Below are 19,327 nucleotides of genomic sequence, written 5' to 3'. Positions count from 1 at the left end.
AAAAAAAAAAAAAAAAAAAAAAGAAATGCAGGGGACTGGCACCTCTGGTCACTGGGAAGCTCCTGGTTTCTAGAGCTGGGAAAGAAGGGAGGAGGGAGGAGGGAGGAGGGTGGAGGGAGGAGGGAGGAGGGAGGAGCATGCCTTGCCTATACTTGGACCCTGGGGCTTGCTACAGGAGCTGCTGGCACCCGGCAGGCAGAAGAGACATAGAAAGTCAGCTAGACAAGAGAGGAGCAAGAAGAACAGCTCAGCTTCAGCTTCAAAGCTACCCTTCATGCCACCTTAGGAGGCTGTACAGCCCTATAGACCACGAGGAGGTTCCAAGAGAGACAGGCTCCTTAAGTGCAAACACAGCCACACATGTTAATGCCGGGGAAATGCTCTCACAAATGTGCCTTTAGGCAGCTTCAATGTGAGTGGACGTCACAGAGGGCGCAAAGTCAAGATGGCAGTAACTTTACTAGGAGGGCAAGCTGGTAGGGCTACACCACAGTGCACATAGCTCTAGTGACCTAGAATGCAGTTTGCAGTCTATCATCAAACTCTGATCTCTTCCCAGGGGCCTCGAAAAGGGCGTCTGAATGAGAAGGAACAGGGAGTTGTGGTGAGGAGGACTCAATCTCGGGGAATGAGACATGAGAGAGTCCAAGACAGAGCTGGGGACATAGTCCGCACAGCCCCAGTGTGACCAAGGTGGCTGTGCTGGAGGTTGGGGCTCATAAAGGCTCCCTCTTTTCCCAGGCCACCTGTGTGCTCCTGCTCACTCCCCGGCAATCCTGTCCCTAGTGCTAGGACCTCTTGATAAGGCTTACTTGAGGTTCTGACAGCTCGGTTCCATTGTCCTCACTTGAGACTCCACAGTGGGAAAGAATAGGCACAAACTTTTGCCCCTGTTCCCACTCGGGGGACAGACGGTAAGGCTGTGTGGTACCATGTAGCTGTGCACAGGCTATTGTGGGTCCTGAACAGGTCTTTTCTGAAATCTCCTGTTCCCAGAACTCACTGGTCAGGGCCAGCCTCTCCCGTGTCTCAGAGCTTAATCACTGATAAAGGTTTTCTGCCGTGAATAAACAAAGCTATCGATTGTCCCAGGGAGCTGCCAAATGCCAACGGGGAGATGTGTGGGGCACAATGGTGTCCTCTTTGCCCTAACAATATGTGCAGGTGTTACTGAAACGAATATGAGGCTATGTGAGCCGGTAGCTGCAGTCAGGGTGATGCTTAAACTGACCTAGAAGCCTGAGGTCTACGCAGGGCTACATAAGCTTAAATCACTTGCCAACACCTGGGCTATAACAGGTGGTGGATGACCTGGTCCTCATAGCAGTCTGGACAAAAGTCTGTTATGTAGTGAGACACCGAGCCAGGCTCCCCTGCTCCTCACACAGACTGAGCTTCTTAGGAGCCAGCCAGTGTTTCCTCAGTGCTGTGTCCTTGAAGCTATTTAATCCTAATTGCCCCAGGCTGTTATCACCTCCTGTGTTACATTTAAAGAAACTGAGGCGAGAAGTGGGTAAGCAGAGAATTCCAGGTTACTTACACACTTGGCATTTTAGGCGTTGAGTTCAAAGCCAGGCTCATGTGCAGCCTCTCTCATGGCTCTGCCTCTTTACCTCCCAAGAACACTTGCAGCAGAAAGAGCTCCTCATCCTCAGAACCCCGTGGATAAATCTCTCAGCCATCCATCTCACTCAGAGCCTAAGCAGTATTCACCCATTCTTGGGAGAAGCTGTCACTCACGTGACTGCCACCCAATCCTTTCTCCAGAATGTAGCATCATCCCACACAGCCCCATGTGTGGTTCTACTAGATGGCAACTCTGCACCTTCAAGGTAGGAGAGGAGACAGCACTACCAGAGTCACCAAGCCAGACCCCTGCTCATTTGATGGTTCTCTGCCTCAATTTCCATCCTTGCTATGAAGCAGCCCATAGCCTACCCCAGTTCTGCCCTGGATGATTTTGCCATTGCGATCTGCTCTGTAAATCATGTACACTGGGTGGAGAGATAACTTAGTTGGTAAAATGCTTGCCTTGCTAGTACAAAAATCTGACCTGAGTCCCAGACCCGTGTGGGGACTCAGAAAAGAGAAGACAATGATGAAAAGAAAGATGGGGAGGAGAAGGGGGAGGAGGGAGCGTAGGAGGAGAAGGAAGGAAGGAGGAGGACGATAAGGTAGTGGTAGTGGTCGGCAGCTGCTGCCATGGCAGCAGTGTGCAATGGAAATCCTAGACCTAGGGAAACAGAGACAGGCAGGTTTGTGGGGCTAACTGTTCAGCCAGTTGAGGCTACTTGGCAAGCTCTAAGCTCAAGGAACAGTATCTGAGAAATGACGCCCAAGGTGGTTCAGCAGCCTCCACGATCATATGCACACACACAAGCTGGCACACGTAATGCACAAAACCCCACACAACCAAGATGTGCTAGGCCTGTGCTGGCTGCTACCCGCCTCAGCCATGGGACTATGTTCCCAGCTCCCTAGAGGATACTCAACTGAAAGAACAGGTTATAATAAATGGTCTCTCTGTCCCCGTCTGTTTGTCTCTCTGTCTTTCTCTGTCTCTGTTTCCCCCCTTCCCCCTCAAGAGAGAAGACAATTACTAATATTTTTGGACCATTGTTGACTCTGGGTAACAAACTGGAATGGAAGCTGCCACACAACCAGAGGAACCTCTGTTCTTAGAAGAATGAGTTGCTTGATAATGGTCGATTTGGGAGGTCTTGTGCCCACACTGCAGGCTCATCAGGACCAGCAATTATGCTACTATACGCAGGCTACAGTGTCAAGTGGTTCTCACCTCGGTGAGTCGGATGTCAGCAGGGATCCGGTCTCCCATGGACAAGGACACAATGTCTCCTGGAACCAGGTCTCGTGCGAGCATGTGCCGGAGTTTGCCATCTCTCAGGCTGCGTGAGAGAGGAGACAGCATGGTGACCCCCGTTTCAACCCCCTCTGACAACTAGATGAACAGATCGACTTGGAATTCTGACTGCAGGCAAATTCTCAAGACTTTTCAGTCCTACTTTTTAAACTCTTGTATCTCAAAATACTTTGGGAAGGCATAATGGCTACAGAGAGACCCTGGGTCTCCTGAGAAATGAAGCTACTGCCTCTGGAAGGTTCAGTTGGCAGAGGTGATCTAGTCTATGTCCTCCAATCTGGGAAAATACACTTTGATACTGAGAGAACATACTTCCCTGGCCAGGAAGGAAGGATGCCATTGGGAGTGACAGGGGGTGGCGTGGGGATGGGAGTGGGAAGGAGGGGCAGCTTCAATGCCTGGGAAACCTGGCCCTCCTTAGTGCATGGTCACCTATGACTGCCTGGGCACAGGCTTCATGCAAATGTCCTCTCTTCTAGTTTCCCTAGCTCAGCAGCTAGAGAGAGAGAGGACAAGCTCCCTCCTGCCCCAAACCCTCCAGTGGCTTCTCATGGCCTTGGAGGCAATCCCCACAAAAATCTGCCATCTGACCCACGTCCTACTGGTTCCACTCAGCTCTTAAACACACCCCCTTTCGTGGTCTTGAGTCTTTGTAGACCTTGGCAGACGGGGAAGGAACCCTTCCTCCTGGCAGGAGACTTGACTTTGCTTAGGCCACCTTCCTTCTCTACAGCCGCCTGTTTATTTAGCAAGTGGGCCGTACCTGGGTATAATCATCAGAGTGGTTCCATCTTTGCCTGTGACAGGCTTAGAGATGAGGTGTTGGTTGGAACCTGTGAGAAAGGTTTCCTTGCCCTGTACACACAGTCTCCTCAGTGGGACCTTTATATGTTTGTGACCGTGATGGCTAGAGCTGTGGCAGCCATCTTGGCATCTCTAGGGAAGCCAGTCAGAGGGAGGAGGCAAGACCAAGCCATGGCACCACGTCAATCAACCCCCACTCTGATCCCTTGCTACGCCATGATATCAATTCCTTGTGTCTTATGCAATTAAGTTTCCCATTCTTTGTGGCCAAGAACATCAGGCTCACTCCTCTTGCTCCACGGGTGCTTCCTCTAGTGTCCTCCCTGCCTCCAGTGTCCTGTCAGGGCCTCCTGGTGATGCTCATAGCTGTCCTTGTTCCCCCCCTCCCTCACCCCATCACTGCCACACCCCTTGGGTTTTGTTGGTTTGATGGTTTGGACTTTGGGAAGTAGTGAGCACCTGCTGCTTTCCCAGTTATCCTGCCTCTTAGCTCACTACCCTGTCTCTGCTCACGAGAGGAGACCGAGCTCTTGGAAGCTCACAGTCCCCGACTCCTCCCACCAGGATGATCTCATTGCTGAGCACTTCATCGGGTCCTTGGCCTTGCTTTGAAAGGGAAACTGTCTCTCAACTGGCCTCTGGGCTAGTGTTAATGTACCCAACCACGGAAAGGTCAAGACTTGGTATTTAAGCTTAAAGTCCGGTCATCATCGTAGATCACTCATTTCTGTCTGCTCAGCTGATGATGTCACCTGCCTGGGTTTCCGACGGCCTCATTCTCCAGCCAGTGAACCCAGATGGTCATCGTCCCTTGCAGCTTCTGGAATGTTTATCCTACCTATGGGTCCATATCTCCTTCTCCATCCCGATGGTGCCCCTCTTTCCTCTGTCTTGCATCTGTCTGCTTCTCTGTGTCTGTCTGTCTCACACATACCCCATAACTGCTGGCACCTTGGGAGACCAGCCAGACCCATGACCCATGAGGCTTGCTTCCCATCTAAAGCCCCAACTCATGTCATGGGTGTTCCTGAAAACCTCTGGGCAGGCTCAGAGGCGAGCTGAGTGTCTTGAGTCTCCTAACATCTCAGGCCACATGGATCCACATCTCTAGTCCTCATTTTGAGCAGCACAGGTACTGAGGGACTCAGCCACATGTGAGGACCTCAGCCAGCTCCGTGGGTGGGCAGAGAATAGGTCTTTTCTGAGCCACCTCAGTTCTGGGGCTAGCTTGTGAACTCTACATGATGCCCTTAAAAGCTGGCCCCAGAGCCGGATGATGGCTCCTCAGAGTCAAGCCTGACTACCTGAGTTTGACCCCTAGAAGCCCATGGCAGGGGAGAAATGGTTCCCCCAAGTTGTCTTCTGACCTTACACACACCACAACATGTTACATGGATACAGATACACACAAATAAGTAAAAAAAAAATAAGTTAAAAAAATGTAGTTGGGGCAGGAGAGATGGCTCAGTAGTTAAGAGTGCCGACTGCTTTTCCAAAGGTCATGAGTTCAAGTCCCAGCAACCACATGGTGGCTCACAACCATCTGTAATGAGATCTGATGCCCTCTTCTGGTGTGTCTGAAGATAGCTACAGTGTACTTACATATGATAAAAAAATAAATCTTTAAAAAAAAATGTAGTTGGCCCCTAATACATCCAGACTCCTCTCTGTCCAAGCATCCCCTCTCACCTACATGCTCACTTTAATAAAATCAAATAAAAGGACAGAAAATGAGGACCCTGCCTCCTCAGTCAGGCACATTCAGAGTTATTAGAAACCATGGCTAGTGATGACACACTGTACAGAGCGGGTTAGACAATACTTCTAGAAGTTTCTATGGATGCATATTGCACGAGGTTGAAGGGCCATGAAGGGCAGATGGGTGCTTTTGTTGATTTTGTTATCTTCCTTTTTGAACATCATTGATGGGAGCTGGGAACAGAAATGGCAGAGGAGCAACATGTGGATTGGCAAGAGGTCACCGCCTGCCCAGAGCTGCTGATCCAATTAGAGAGAGAACACCCTTGTGGTAGTTCAAATGAGAATGGCCCCCATAGTCTCATAGGTTTGAATGCTTGGTCTCAGTTTACAGATGTGTTTGGGAAAGATTAGGAGGTGTGGTCTTGTTGGAGGAGGTGTGGTCTTGTTGGAGGAGGTGTGCTGCTGGGGGATTTCCAAAAGCCCACACCATCCTATTCTGCTGGCTAGCATGCATTCTCCCTCTCTCCCTCCCCCTCCCACTCCCCCTCTCCTACCCCCTTGTAGTTGTTTTCTCAGTGTCTCAAATGTGAGCTCTCAGCCTCTGCTCCTGTGCCATGCCTACCTGCCTGCAGCCATGCTCCCTGCCACAATGATTATGAACCCCCCCTTCTGAAACAGTGAACCCCAACAATCTCCTCCTTTATAAGCTGCCTTGGCCATGGTGTCTCTTCACAACAATAGAACAGTGACTAGGACTACCCTGCACATACAGCCGTGCCAGAGCCATACCATGTGCTCTGCGGCTGGGCCCGTTACTGCCCCAGCTTAACTTTATCTTGGCACTCTGGGCCCTTCTCTTCAGGCAAAACTCAGGTTTCCACTTTATTTTCCAGGCTCTTCCCCCAACCCCCTGCTAAGACAAGCTAGGCCCTGATACCAGAGCAGATGCCCAGAGAGGTGGAGCCACCTGTCTATGGTCACATAGCAAGCCACCACCAGGGCAGATACCAGGTCTCCTTGCCCGCAGTGAGACCAGGACAGCTCTCCTTATGTCACACCATGAAGGTGACAACACTGGCCAAGCATTTGTCAGACCCATCAACATGTTCAACAGCTCCTTTCATGGGCCATGGACTCATGGAGGCCCTGACTTACCAGTTACACTCTGGAGGTACCAGCTTGGTGAGCTCTTCCAGAGACTTCTCCGACCTGTATTCCTGGCAGGAAGCACATCAGATGTGCTGTTCAAGGGTGGGAACCCCAACAAATTCCCACCACGGCCCAGTTATTCCACCCAGATGGGACTCAGGATGTACGTACCTGGATAAAGCCAACAGTCACCACGATGAGAACGGCCTGGAAGACAGGGTGCCAGTAGGGGGGATGTGAGCCCTATTTAAAGTAGGGCTCTGGCTTCACTGCTGGGGCTCAGGGGCTCTGAGCACACGCTGCGCTCTAAGCTAGGTGGTTCGGACCTGTGATCCAAGGCCTTTATACACTATGTACATATATATGTGTTTATAATATATATAAATATATGTGTGTATATATATGTGTATGATATATATGTGATGATTTTGTTACACAACACAAGCTGGAGTTATCACAGAGAAAGGAGCTTCCCTTGAGGAAATGCCTCCATGAGATCCAGCTGTAAGGCATTTTCTCAATTAGTGATCAAGCCAGGAGGGACTATCCCATTGTGGGTGGTGCCATCCCTGGGCTAGTAGTCTTGGATTCTATAACAAAGCAGGCTAAGCAAGCCTGGGGAAGCAAGCCAGTAAGCAGCATTCCTCCATGGCCTCTGCATCATCTCTTGCCTCCAAGTTCCTATCCTGTGTGAGTTCCTGTCCTGACTTCCTTTGGTGATGAACAGCAATGTGGAAGTGTATGCTGAATAAACCTTTTCCTCTTTAACTTGCTTCTTAGCCATGATGTTTTGTGCAGAAATACAAATCCTGACTAAGAAAAATATGTGTGTGTGTGTGTGTGTGTGTGTGTGTGGTGTGTGTGTGGTGTGTGTGTGTATCCATCCCACCACCACAGCCACGCCTTCACCACCAGCTGGAGCCAAAACAACCTCTTCTGAGACAGTTTCTTTTTGGTATTTGGTTTCAGCAGAGAGGCAGCGACTGCATTTTATAACACAAACACTCAGACTTCACAGGGAGGGGAGAAGACAGGAGGGACTATCCCATTGTGGGTGGTGCCATCCCTGAGCTAGTAGTCTTGGGTTCTATAACAACAGCCTCCCCCAAGCAGACCCCTTCACTCAGACTTCACAGGGAGGGGAGAAGACAGGAGGGACTATCCCATTGTGGGTGGTGCCATCCCTGGGCTAGTAGTCTTGGGTTCTATAACAACAGCCTCCCCCAAGCAGACCCCTTCACGCTGGGGCTGCCTATGCCACACATACCTCTCAATGTTGGCAGAAAGGCAAGTGGTGGACTTGTTATCTGTCCCTCTCTTACTTTGCTCACAGTACACTCCTGCCCCTGCCCCCTTTATCTTGTGCCATAGTTGGCCACAGAGCTAGGAGATGACTCCATTGGTAAAGTGCTTGCTTTGTGAGTGTGAAGAGCTTAGTTTGACCGCCAGAAGCCAAGTAAAATGCCAGGTGCTGGGGGCCATTCCTGCAGCCCCAGCATTGGGGAAGCAGAGCAGGTGGATTCCTGGGGCTCACTAGCTAGACAGCCTAGTCTACTTGGAGAGCTCTGGGCCAGTGAGAGGCCCTGTCTCAGAGAACAAGATCAATGGTGTCTGAGAAATGAGGTTGTCCCTGTATGTAGCCTCTGTACAGGTGCACACATGTGTTCACACATGCACGCATACGAACACACGCACACCATGATCATTTTTTTTTTTTTTAAAGACAGCTGCAGCAGACATGGCCAGTCCTGAGCATCCCAGTCCAGGAGTGGAGGCCACCGGTCACTCACCAGGGCAATGCTGATGGCATCCTCATACTCTTTGGTGAGGATGCTCACCACGGATGAGCCCAGCAGCAGCAGGATCAGGGGGTTCCTGAACTGAAAGACAAACAACAGAATCTTAATGTTACAGAAGCCAGCGGAGCTTCCTCCTTGCCATTGTTGGGCAGCTCAGACCTTCACATGAGGGCAGACTTCCAGTCCTCCGTACACAGGGGACCTGCTCAAACCATTATCCCTCCTCTGTAGGTAAGTCCACCATTGACAGACTTGCGGGCTAATCCTGACACCGTCTTCACCCAGACCTGGCCCTGACTTTGAGTTCTTTGTCTCGCTTGTCCACATGTCCGTTATCCATCAAGGATATCTTGGGATCCAAGGTGGATGCCCATCCTGGCTACCATCTGCAAGCACTCCTCTCTCACTACAACAGACCCCTAACCCTGTGCACCACAGTCACTCTGGTCCTGTGATAACATCTGGGGACTCTAGTGATGTTTCTCTTAACCCCCACAATTCACCCCATGCCACTTAGGCATTGAAGTCCCAAAGATCTCTCCAAAGAACTTTCCATCACTGCTTTATCTGTCTATCCTTCACGCCATGATGGCTCGTGTTACAGAGAATGGAAAGGAAGTACAAACACACCAAAGATCAGAGGGCCGAGCCAAGGAGATCAGGGAGATCTTAAATATATCTCTGCCTCTGAGCTTCCCAGTAGCCAAGGCACAAAAGGAAATATGGCCCAGTGCAGGGTCCCACAGCCCATGAAAAGCACGGCAATGTGTTGGTGTGACACATGAAGGGGCTGAACCACACTATCACCCCTGGAGCTGTCACATTTAGCCTCTGTGGGAGGACTTGGTGCATTGAGGCAGCTCAAGCAGCATCTCTGAGTTGACCCTAACAAATGCCTCTTCCACACCAGAGGCACAAAGACACTTTGGTCCTACCAGCCCATTTATACTTGAGAGCTGGGAGGTGACAGTACTGAGATCATAGGCCTCACCTACCCTGGATCCCAGTGTCTTCATAATCCAGCACAGGTTCCAGCGGTATGACATGGTGGACAAGAACCCAGGAATCTTGGTTTTTTCCTGCCTGTCTCCATCATCGACTCACAATCTGGACCCACCTCCGACTTCTCCCAGCCTCTAGTTCCTAGTATGTAGGAATACTGTCTGTCTATCTGTCTGTCTTTCTCTCCTACCCCCTCCCCTCCCCCTCCCCTCTTTCTTTTTCTCTTTTGTTTTTTAGATAGGATCTCCTTAGCTCAGTCTCCCTTCAGACTTGCCATATGGCCAAGGATGGGTTTGAATTCTTGGTCCTTTTTGCGTTCAAGTGCCTGGGCTCACAGGCATCCAATGCTGTGCCTGGCTACTTTAAGTTCCCTGGGTCAGCATCTCACTCTCTAGCACAGGCTGACCCAAAACTCACAGCTCTTGAGTGTTGGGATTCCATATAAGAGTCTCCATGCCCTGTTGCTTCTGGTTCTTTGGTATGATGGCATGAGAGTAGCTTGTCCAGGGCTCAATAAGTGGCTACTGCCCATGGAACCAGGCTGATGCAATAGTATTTGGTATTGGTGGAATGGAGAAACATTGGCTGTGCAGCTTCAGGAATGGCTCCTGACCCAGCAGAAGTTTCTCCTCCTCCTTGCTAGAGCTGCAGGGAGGAGGGATGGGAAGAGATGGGAATGAGCTGGTCCTTCAAAGAGAATCCCACCACACAGTGGGATGCTTTCAAGCTCTAGAATTGGGTCTGAGACACATGGGGTGGGGACAAAGAGAGGTACCTGATCTCCACAAAGGCCAAGACCTCCTCCAAAATACACAAATAGATTCATCCAGATGGCTGCAGTGTGCTCCGTAAGAGCAACGTCATAGGATACAGACGCCTCTTCTCCAGACCCTACCATGTTCCAAAGATCGTCACAAGCCATTGAAGGGGACCATGAAAGCTATGAATTCATACCCTTTCCGAGACTCAGCAGCCTGTCTACTGGTCACAGAAGATGATGTAAAGGAGGGTTTCTCCATGGCTGCCTCCTAGCAGTTTAGTGGGTGTAAGGGAGGGGTGAATATATGTATGCAGGATGTACAGAGAGAAGCTATGTGCCCATAGGACCATAAACTCCAGCCATTTTCTGTAGGTGTGTCCTTGAATTTATAGAGGAAGGAGATACGCGAGCCGGACCTTAGCCCATGAAAGAGATGGAGAGAGGCTTGGCTACCGGGGTTCTGAGAAGCGTTGCAGGGAGCCTTCAGTGTGCAAGCAGAGGGCTCCAGAGGAAGACAGGGTGAGCACCTAGCAGAAAGCCACCGGGGCAGAGGTGCCTGCACCCTAGCTGGGCTGAGCCTCTATCTTTAAGCTCTAACTTCCGATAGCCTCTACTGCCTGGACGACTCTTCTGGGTTTGGCCAGATCCACCCCAGTGCCTATAAACCAGTTTGGGTGCCAAAAGCATTAATACAGGGCACTGAGAAATGTGTAGTGATCCTTACTGGGTAGTGAAGCTCACCCGAAGAGGACGCTTCCTGAACTATGATTGGTCCTTGGACCAACCAATCAAAAAAACTTTAAACATAGAACCAACCAGAGGGCAGCTGCAGCCTAGGGGCAGCCCTAGAGTCTACAAACAGGAAGAGAGGAGGCCTGGCCTGGAATGAGAAATGGAGGAAGGAGGAAGGGAGAGTGACTGTCTAGAAGTCTTAGGTGTTGGAGATCTCTGCCTGGTTACTGGAATTGGCACTGGGTTGGGGGGAAAAATACAGACTTCTAGACCAGAACAGGTAGCTGTGGTCATTCCCCTTTCCCTAATGGTGGGTATGCATTTGACCATCCGCCAGCACCAGGCCAGGGCTGAGCTCATCAGCTAAGATGGACTGGTAGCCAGGGACAAGCTTCAGGGGTATGAATGACCCCAGCATCACAGCCTTCTGCTGGGTGACTTTGGGCTCCTGTACCCAAGATGAGCAGGTAAACTTGAAGTTCAGAACTCTAGGAATGTGTCTGTGTTGTGTCTCTGCCTGCCCTATGTGCGTCATGTGCCTGCGTGCGTGCATGTGTGTGTGTGTTATCTTTTACTAGCCTGGAACTTGCTAAGTAGGCTAGGCTGGCTGGATCCACCTGTCTCCACCTCCCTGGTACTAGGATTTCAACCACACAGCACCAAACTCAACTTTAAACTGAGTTTATTCTGGAAGTCAAATACCTTGTGCTCATATGGCAAAACCACTTTACTGGCCGAACCTTCTCTCCAGCCTGACAATAGCTTCACTTTTATAGTTTCTCGAGGCACACTCCTTCTTAGTTGTTTCTTGGTCTTCTGAAATGCTCATTTGCCAGGATATCCCATGTCTCTCTTTGCTTCCTGTTCCTCTGCTGCACTCCCCCACCCCTTTGCAAATGGCTTTAGGGGGGGTGATAAAATAAATTGACACTACTTGTTTACTTACCATTTGGCATGGTGCCTGGCGTGTGGCAACTGTCCCTAGTGCCCATGATTGCTAGTAAGGGTTATGGCCACCTAGATCTTTAGTCACCTATGCAGGGTTCCTCCCAGGGACTCAGAGCATCCAAAAGGACAAAACTGTTTATCTTGAAACGTATTCATCCCACACCCCAGGTGCAACCTGTCCAAGGACACCCAGGATCAATATTTAAAGAATGAATGCTTGGCCCACCCTTCCTGGCCAGTGCCCTGAGTGACCACAGAGAAGGATATCCAGCCCTTACCTGATCCAGGTATTTCTTCCACACGGGCTCAGTGTTATCAGTGACAAACTCATTCCAGCCATGGACCAACCTGCGCTGGGCCACTGCAAATTCTGACAGGCCACTGTCCAGGTCCACCTAAAAGGAGATAGGAATGTGACCACACAACTGCCAGGCCCAGTGGGGACCAAAGAGCAAAGTCACAGGTGCCTGGGGAGAGCCAGCATCTTCTTGGGGGCAGGGAGAGGGCTAGGAAAATGGGCTTGTCCCTGCAGGAGAAGACACTTGAAGGGAGGGCCTCTCCCCTGCACATCCAGCACATGAGATCCCATTACTTTCTGCCAGGTCTCATATCTAAGGGAAATGTCCTCACTGACCAGGTTGCCTCCACAGGAGCATTTACGATTTCTCTTAAACAATTGGACCGATTCTATTCACACACACACACACACACTAAAAGGGCTTCATGCCCATTTCCCCACCTTCCTCTTGCTCAGGTTCAGAGGATACTAAAAGCAGGTTCCTCTTCCGCCTGTCTTATCACCACCCCTGCATTACAGACCATGGGTCCCACCAAATCCGATGCCCTCTGACAAATCGATGCCACCCACGTCCCCCAATTCAGCTGCCAAAAATACATCTTTATTACTGTTGATACAAACTTTCATTTCATATGGGCTATAGGCCCATCGGGAGGCGAAATCACTGCTAGTCAGGTTCTGGTGCAGTCTTAAGCCATTCCCAACATAGATGTTGACTGTGATGGCACTGCTCCTTTATAAAACAAACGGGAGGGGCTGTGAAACCCTAATGGCCTAGGGTTTCAGAGGAAGGGTTGAGAGAGCTTCAACCCTGAATACCTCAAACAAGAGAATGCCAGGAATTGGCTATCTCCCACCTCCCAACCTGACACCATAAACCCGGCGCCCCCACCATCCCACCATCATCTCTCGTAAGAAGTTATTACTCTGCCAGTTTCCAGGCCTCATTCCTTGTTTGACCTTATAAGGTTCCCCTCCCCACACATACACTCTCCAGCCCCTGAGTCTGTAGACTAAGCATCAAGCATCATCAAATACCCCTGTCCTGGCCAATGGTACAAGGCCACACAAACCTTGCCTGACCGCCAGAGACCCTGACCGCCTGCCTCCCCATGGGGCATAAATAACAACCCCTCAGTAAAGGAACCAGTTTTCCCAAGCTGTTCCCAAGTGTTATTCATTGCCTACACATTCACTACCTACCATGATCCTGCACTGTGCTCACCCACACCCGGCTAAGCTTTTGTTCCTCCAGTCCAGCTTGGTGTGCCATGGCCTGTCTACCCCAAAGGGGAAGCAGACACTGGGCACCTATGCACACAAATCCCCATACATGTATACTTACATATATCCCAATACCCATGCACAGGTACACATCTGCCCATGTAATACATGTATGCACGCATACACACCCATGTACACATGTGCAATTCATACATATGTGCATGCACACAACATACCAACACACACATACACACACAAACATGCATGCACATGCGCGCACACACAGGTGTCACCAGTCTGTCTGGTGTTCCAAGTAACATAAGCTAAAGATATCCTGTGGCCCCTAGAGGCTCCTAGGCTAGGGTTAGGGCCTCTCCTCCACTGCTCACAAATTCTGAGTCCCTCAGACACTCGTGAGAATTTGATGTCTGTAACTGGTGTCTCCATGCCATAAAAGATGAAGAGTGAGAGGCGGGCGTTGGAGAGTTTGAGCCCCAATGACAAGGGGCTAGAGGAAGCCGGGCTGAGCAGTTTCCTATCAGTGCTGGTCTCTGTTCTCATCATTGCCAAAAGAGCCATGGGTGGAAGGACTCTTGACCTCTAACAAGGACTGAGGGGGCTGTCACTGCTGAAATTTTGTGCAGAAACTTGAGTCAACAACTTTTGGTGTTTTCTCTCAATCTACAAACTATCTCATGATGATATCAGAGGCATGCTGGCTCATCTTGTTAACTTGACAGGACTTGGAGTCCCCCATAAAACCACTTCTAGACATATGCCTATGAGAGCATTTCCAATGAGATCTAACTGAGGTAGGACCCATCCTGAATGTAGGTAGCACCATCCCATGAGTAGGAGGCTCAGGTGCGCATCAGCATCTGTCTCTCTCTGCTTCCCAGCTGCAGATGCAGTGTGACCAGCTGCCCCACAGCTGTCTCTATGTCTGTACTATACCTGGAATGGTGAGTCAGCCTAGACCCTCCTGTAAGCTGCTCTTGGGAGGTGTGTTTGTCATGACAATGATAAAAGGAATAGACACAGTTATGGGGCTGCAGAGAAGGCTCAGTGGTTAAGAGCACTGACTGCTCTTCCAGAGGTCCTGAGTTCAATTCCCAGCAACAACACAGTGACTCTGTAATGGGATGTGATGCCCTCTTCTGGTGTGTCTGAAGACAGTGACAGTGTACTCACATACATAACATAGGCAAATCTTTAATTTTTTTTTTTTAAATAGACACAGTTACAAAGTTCTTACATGGAAGGCTCTGGCCAACTCCTCTTTGCTGCATTTACACGCTTCCCTGGGCGGCAGAGCTGCGACGGTCTTTTCTCTCTCGATAGCTTTTAGCTCGCACTGTTCATCAATCTGCAGAGAGAGCAGTGTGGTGGGTGAACACAGGACGTCTTGCTAGGAGGCCTCTGGTAAAGCAGGACACACATAGGCAAAGTAAGTATTTGCCAAGTACAGGTGTCAACCCATGAGATCTGCTTCTACATCAGGAGTCAGGCAGCTTCAGTCCCCAAGTTCCCTCGCCAACATGTGGTTTTTCCAACATGAACTCTACAGAGACAGTCACGCACCCAGCACCCTCCATCTGTGCTTTCTCTCCACGTTAGTGATGGTGTGCCGAATGCCACACTGTTCTTTCTACAGGTGCTCAGATCTCCTCAGCACGGGTAGATTCAGCTCCTAGCCATATTGCTAGGGGCACTCGGGGTTTATTTATAGTCATTGGCTATTAATGACACATTTGTCTGGAAATAACCTTTATCTGTTTTATGATGATGATGATGATGATGATGATGATGTTCTTGTGTGTGTGGTGGTGGTATCTGAGTATGTGTGTTATTGTATGTCTGTATGGTATATGTATGGTATGTTTTTTAAAAGATTTATTTATTTTATGTACACTATAGCTGTCTTCAGATGCACCAGAAGAGAGCGTCAGATCCCATTACAGATGATTGTGAGCCACTGTGTGGTTGTTAGGAATTGAACTCAGGACCTCTGGAAGAACAGTCAGTGCTCTTAACCACTGAGCCACCTCTCTGGCTCCAAAGATTTATTTATTATGTATAGAAAACTCTGGCTGCATGTATGCCTGAAGGCCAGAAGATTATTATAGATGTTATTACTTATTTCATTATAGATGGTTATGAGCCACCATGTAGTTGCTGAGAATTGAACTCAGAACCTATGGAAGAACAGCCAGTGCTCTTAACCTCTGAGCCATCTCTCCAGCTCATGTTTTTATTATGATATTGTGCCCTTGGAGTCCCCCATAAAACCACTTCTGGACATATGCCTATGAGAGCATTTCCAATGAGATCTAACTGAGGTAGGACCCACCCTGAATGTAGGTAGCACCATCCCATGAGTAGGAGGCTCAGGTGCGCATCAGCATCTGTCTCTCTCTGCTTCCCAGCTGCAGATGCAGTGTGACCAGCTGCCATGTGTGTGTATGGTATATGTGTGGTGATGTTGTATGAGTATGTGTGTTGTTATATGTGAATATGGTATATATATGGTATGTTATTATTATTATTATTTTAGTGTATATATGATATGTGTGTGGTGTGTGTATGTGTAGTGTGCACATACATATAGTCAACATGCATGTGTAGTGTGCACATACATGTGATCAACATGTGTGTAGTATGTGCATACATGTTGTTAACATGTGGAATTTTCATCACTGTGTTCAGTTTTTTTTTTAAGAGACAGGGTCTCTCACTGAACCAAGGATTCATCTAATGGTGAGACTGGCTGGCCACTGAGCCCTGAGGCTCCACCTGGTTCTACACACCTGTGCCCAGGGTTAGGTTACAGATGTATTTATTACACATGTGTACCACCATATGCAGGTCTATGTGGACCACGCTCAGATCCTCATGTCTGTGTTTCAAAGCACTTTGTCATCTCAATGATCTGACCAGCTGCACGAAACAACTTCTTTAACAGGATTAGGGTGACATTTTACATGCTCAAACCCTGACGCCTCACCTCTGGAATCCAGGTTAAGCATAAACTGCAGAGAGTGACTCCTATGGCAGTATGTGGTTTGACACCCTAGTTCTACAAGCTTTTATAAATAATTCCAGGAAAGGGGCAGAGGCCACCTGATAGGTTCTCCAAGCCTGAGATCTGTGCCCAGACCCCAAGGCACATCAAATGCCCAGAGGCCCAGGACACTTCAACAACAGACAGACCTCAGGGCTGGGGCACATCAAGATGTTTACAATGCTCTTCCCAGAATCCTGACACCAGGACATGATAGCATCTTTTCCTTCTCAGGCCATCACTGGGAACTGGGAAGGAGGAAGGGAAGAGGTGGTGACATCTTCCTTCAGCTGAGGTGGAGTCCAAGTTCCTCTTCCTTTCTCACTGAGGCAGCACCCCAACCAAGAGTTAGCACCTGATGGCCCATGTGTTATAGCAACCAGCAGCCACATTCGCTTCTGGGATTCTGCTTCTGATATCAAGAACCAGAGCATGGCAATAAGGACAGCTTCTTGCCAGGCTCCGTGGTCCCCTGAATGCCTTGACGCCTATAATGAGCTTGGCGCAGATTCCCTTCACGGAGAAATGTGCACCACTGGACTGTTGGGCTCTAGTCCTGCAGTACCCATCCAAGCTCTTACTCATTCTCCTGCTGTGTGGGAAGACAGCCCTGGGTGTGAGCACACCTGTACCTCTCCCTCTGGTTACACCACACTCACTTTCCAAATGCAGTGAAACCTTGAAATAGCACATGTGTATACACACACAGACAGACATGCATACACATATACATATAGGCACAGACACCATATATACATATACACACAAATACACACACACACACACATGTACATACATACTTCCAGACATAAACCCAAGGGCATATACAGACATATATACATGCATACACATGAATACATACACATACCTCACATAACTCACACACAGACACACACACAGACACACACACACACACACACACACACACACACACTGGCTTGGTGACACTCAGATAGCGGCTGAAATCAGACACACCCATGTCTCATGACCTGGCTATGGCGACTGACACCCCCTCAGGTGTCTGTCCCCATTCTGTGTCCTGCCCCACCCCCTGTCTGCTCCCCTTGCCCTCTCGCCCAGCGACAGCCTTATTCTCTCTGAGGCTTAACCTCTGTGGGTTTGCTACAATAGAATCCCACATTAGCTGACCTTTCCTGCCCCATGCCTTCTCTGTGACCCCAGAGAATTGTTTGCCTGCAGCAAACAGCCTGCTGTTCCCATGTGGAGCCCTGAGGCAATAGCCCAAGACACAGAGACTTCTCAGAGAAGCTTCCTCCAGCAGCAGGCTCGGGCTGGAACTCACAAAGGACAACACAGTCTCCCACAGAAGACACAGACTCAACAGACAGCCTGGAGCTCAGTGCAGAGGGACCACTTGGGCAGCAGGGCGTAGCCTTCCTCAGCCCTGTCCCATCCTCTTTGCCTCCCTGTCTATCCAGCACACTCCCCTGCCTCCCTGTTCATCTGTCTAGTGTACTCCTCTGCCTCCTCATCTGTCTATCTTCTCGGTCTCTCTGTCTGTTCAGTGTACTCTGTCTCCCTGTCCATCTGTCCAGCACACTCCTCTCCCTCCCATATGTCCATCTTCTCTGCCTCCTCTCTGTCCAGCACAGGGGCCTCATTCATTTCACTTAGATCCAGGGATCTCTGTCCTGTTCTGGGGCTGATATCACGTGAGTTCCTCCAACATTCTTGTGGAAAAACTGACCCTGCCTCGGTTTCTTTCTCTGAGTAGTAGGGACTGTCACAGTAGGGGCATCACAGAACTACAGCGGGCTATTGAACAAAAAGAAGGAGGAAGACCCATACGTACTTCCTGGCACCAAGAAATACCAAACCTAGGCAATGAGGGGAGAGCAGGTTTCCTTTCAGAAACTAGGGTCCTGAAGAAAGCCCGGGTTTAATAAATAAGAGCCCAGAAGCCTTGTCACCTCTGATATCCAGATGAACAGTCAGGAATTCCTTTGTGCATATGAAACTGAGACACACATCTACTGAAAAAAAAATTACTCAAAATTATATACACATTCTCAGCACCTGGGAGGCTAAGGCAGGAGGATTGCTGAGAATTCAAGGCTAGTATAAGTTATATAGCAAAGTCCTGTTTTGTTTTGTTTTTTTAAATACAATGTTTTTTTTTAAGCCATAGGTCTCGTGTGTGTGTGTGTGTGTGTGTGTGTGTGTGTGTGAGTGTGTATGCATCTTGCAATGGTACTAGGTGTGAAGAATTTGAGAGACACTGAGGGATGTGTGATACTGTCTTGATGGAATCACTGAACTCTATGATAGAGATGGAGGGGTCACAAGCTAAGAACAGCAGGTGGCCTCCTGGGGCTGGGAGAGGTAGGGAACTAAGTTTTTCCCTTGGAACCAGCACAAGAAGCCACCCTAGTCAGACTGAGTTTTACACGTGAGACCTAGGTTCTCCAAGTACTAAGGAACACATGGGTGTAGCTTGGAGTGATGGAAGTTTGTGTTAGGTCAAAGCAACAATGGTATTCTACTGTGGTTATCATCCGCTTGCTGAGCTCCAGCCTCCAGCACCTTCCTGTACACTGCTGGCCCATACACAGGCCTCCCACACTGCTCCACTGGCCTCATGGGAGGGGGCGGCCACAGTCCAACTTACACAGGAATGTCAGCATGGTACACGCAAAATGGAAGGTGCTATAACATGCTGTAGAAGGGAGAGATGGTGAGCACCATCTCTGTTGCTGTTAGGAAGGGCAAGTGGTCACGGTAGCTGTACGTGCAGCCATGCACAGGGAGGCAGTCAGAAGATACAGGCATAGGAGCAGGCAGGGAGTGGCAGTCACAGCACAGGATGTCCCTTATGGTGGCACCACCCTCCTCCCTACAGAGGCCAATGCCTGTGCTGTGGCCTCTGCAACAGTCACAAGTCTATACTAACAATGCTTGGCTGGCTTGCTCCCTTATTCCCTGGCTCCCTCCTGAATGCAGAGAACCC

General features: G+C 49.6%; 1 protein-coding gene across 3 annotated transcripts in view; it reads right to left on the bottom strand.

The window, feature by feature from the left end:
• Positions 1 to 19,327, bottom strand: part of Atp2c2 (ATPase secretory pathway Ca2+ transporting 2) — a 62,397-nt gene that overhangs the window by 27,656 nt on the left and 15,414 nt on the right. Inside the window, exons 2-7 of one of the 3 annotated variants that reach the window (XM_031341562.1) lie at positions 14,554 to 14,664; positions 12,055 to 12,171; positions 8,326 to 8,415; positions 6,707 to 6,742; positions 6,542 to 6,603; positions 2,798 to 2,906 (exon numbers count right to left, since the gene is read on the bottom strand). In XM_031341562.1, coding sequence (XP_031197422.1) covers positions 2,798 to 2,906; positions 6,542 to 6,603; positions 6,707 to 6,742; positions 8,326 to 8,415; positions 12,055 to 12,171; positions 14,554 to 14,664 — 525 coding nt within the window. Of the gene's footprint in view, positions 1 to 2,797; positions 2,907 to 6,541; positions 6,604 to 6,706; positions 6,743 to 8,325; positions 8,416 to 12,054; positions 12,172 to 14,553; positions 14,665 to 19,327 lie in introns of those variants that run through there. The other 2 variants (XM_031341563.1, XM_031341564.1) reach the window with 2 other exon arrangements.

Source organism: Mastomys coucha, unplaced genomic scaffold (assembly GCF_008632895.1).
Source record: "Mastomys coucha isolate ucsf_1 unplaced genomic scaffold, UCSF_Mcou_1 pScaffold22, whole genome shotgun sequence".
NCBI lineage: Eukaryota > Metazoa > Chordata > Mammalia > Rodentia > Muridae > Mastomys > Mastomys coucha.
Note: the sequence above shows the minus strand (reverse complement) of the source record. Positions and strands in the feature narration are given on the sequence as shown.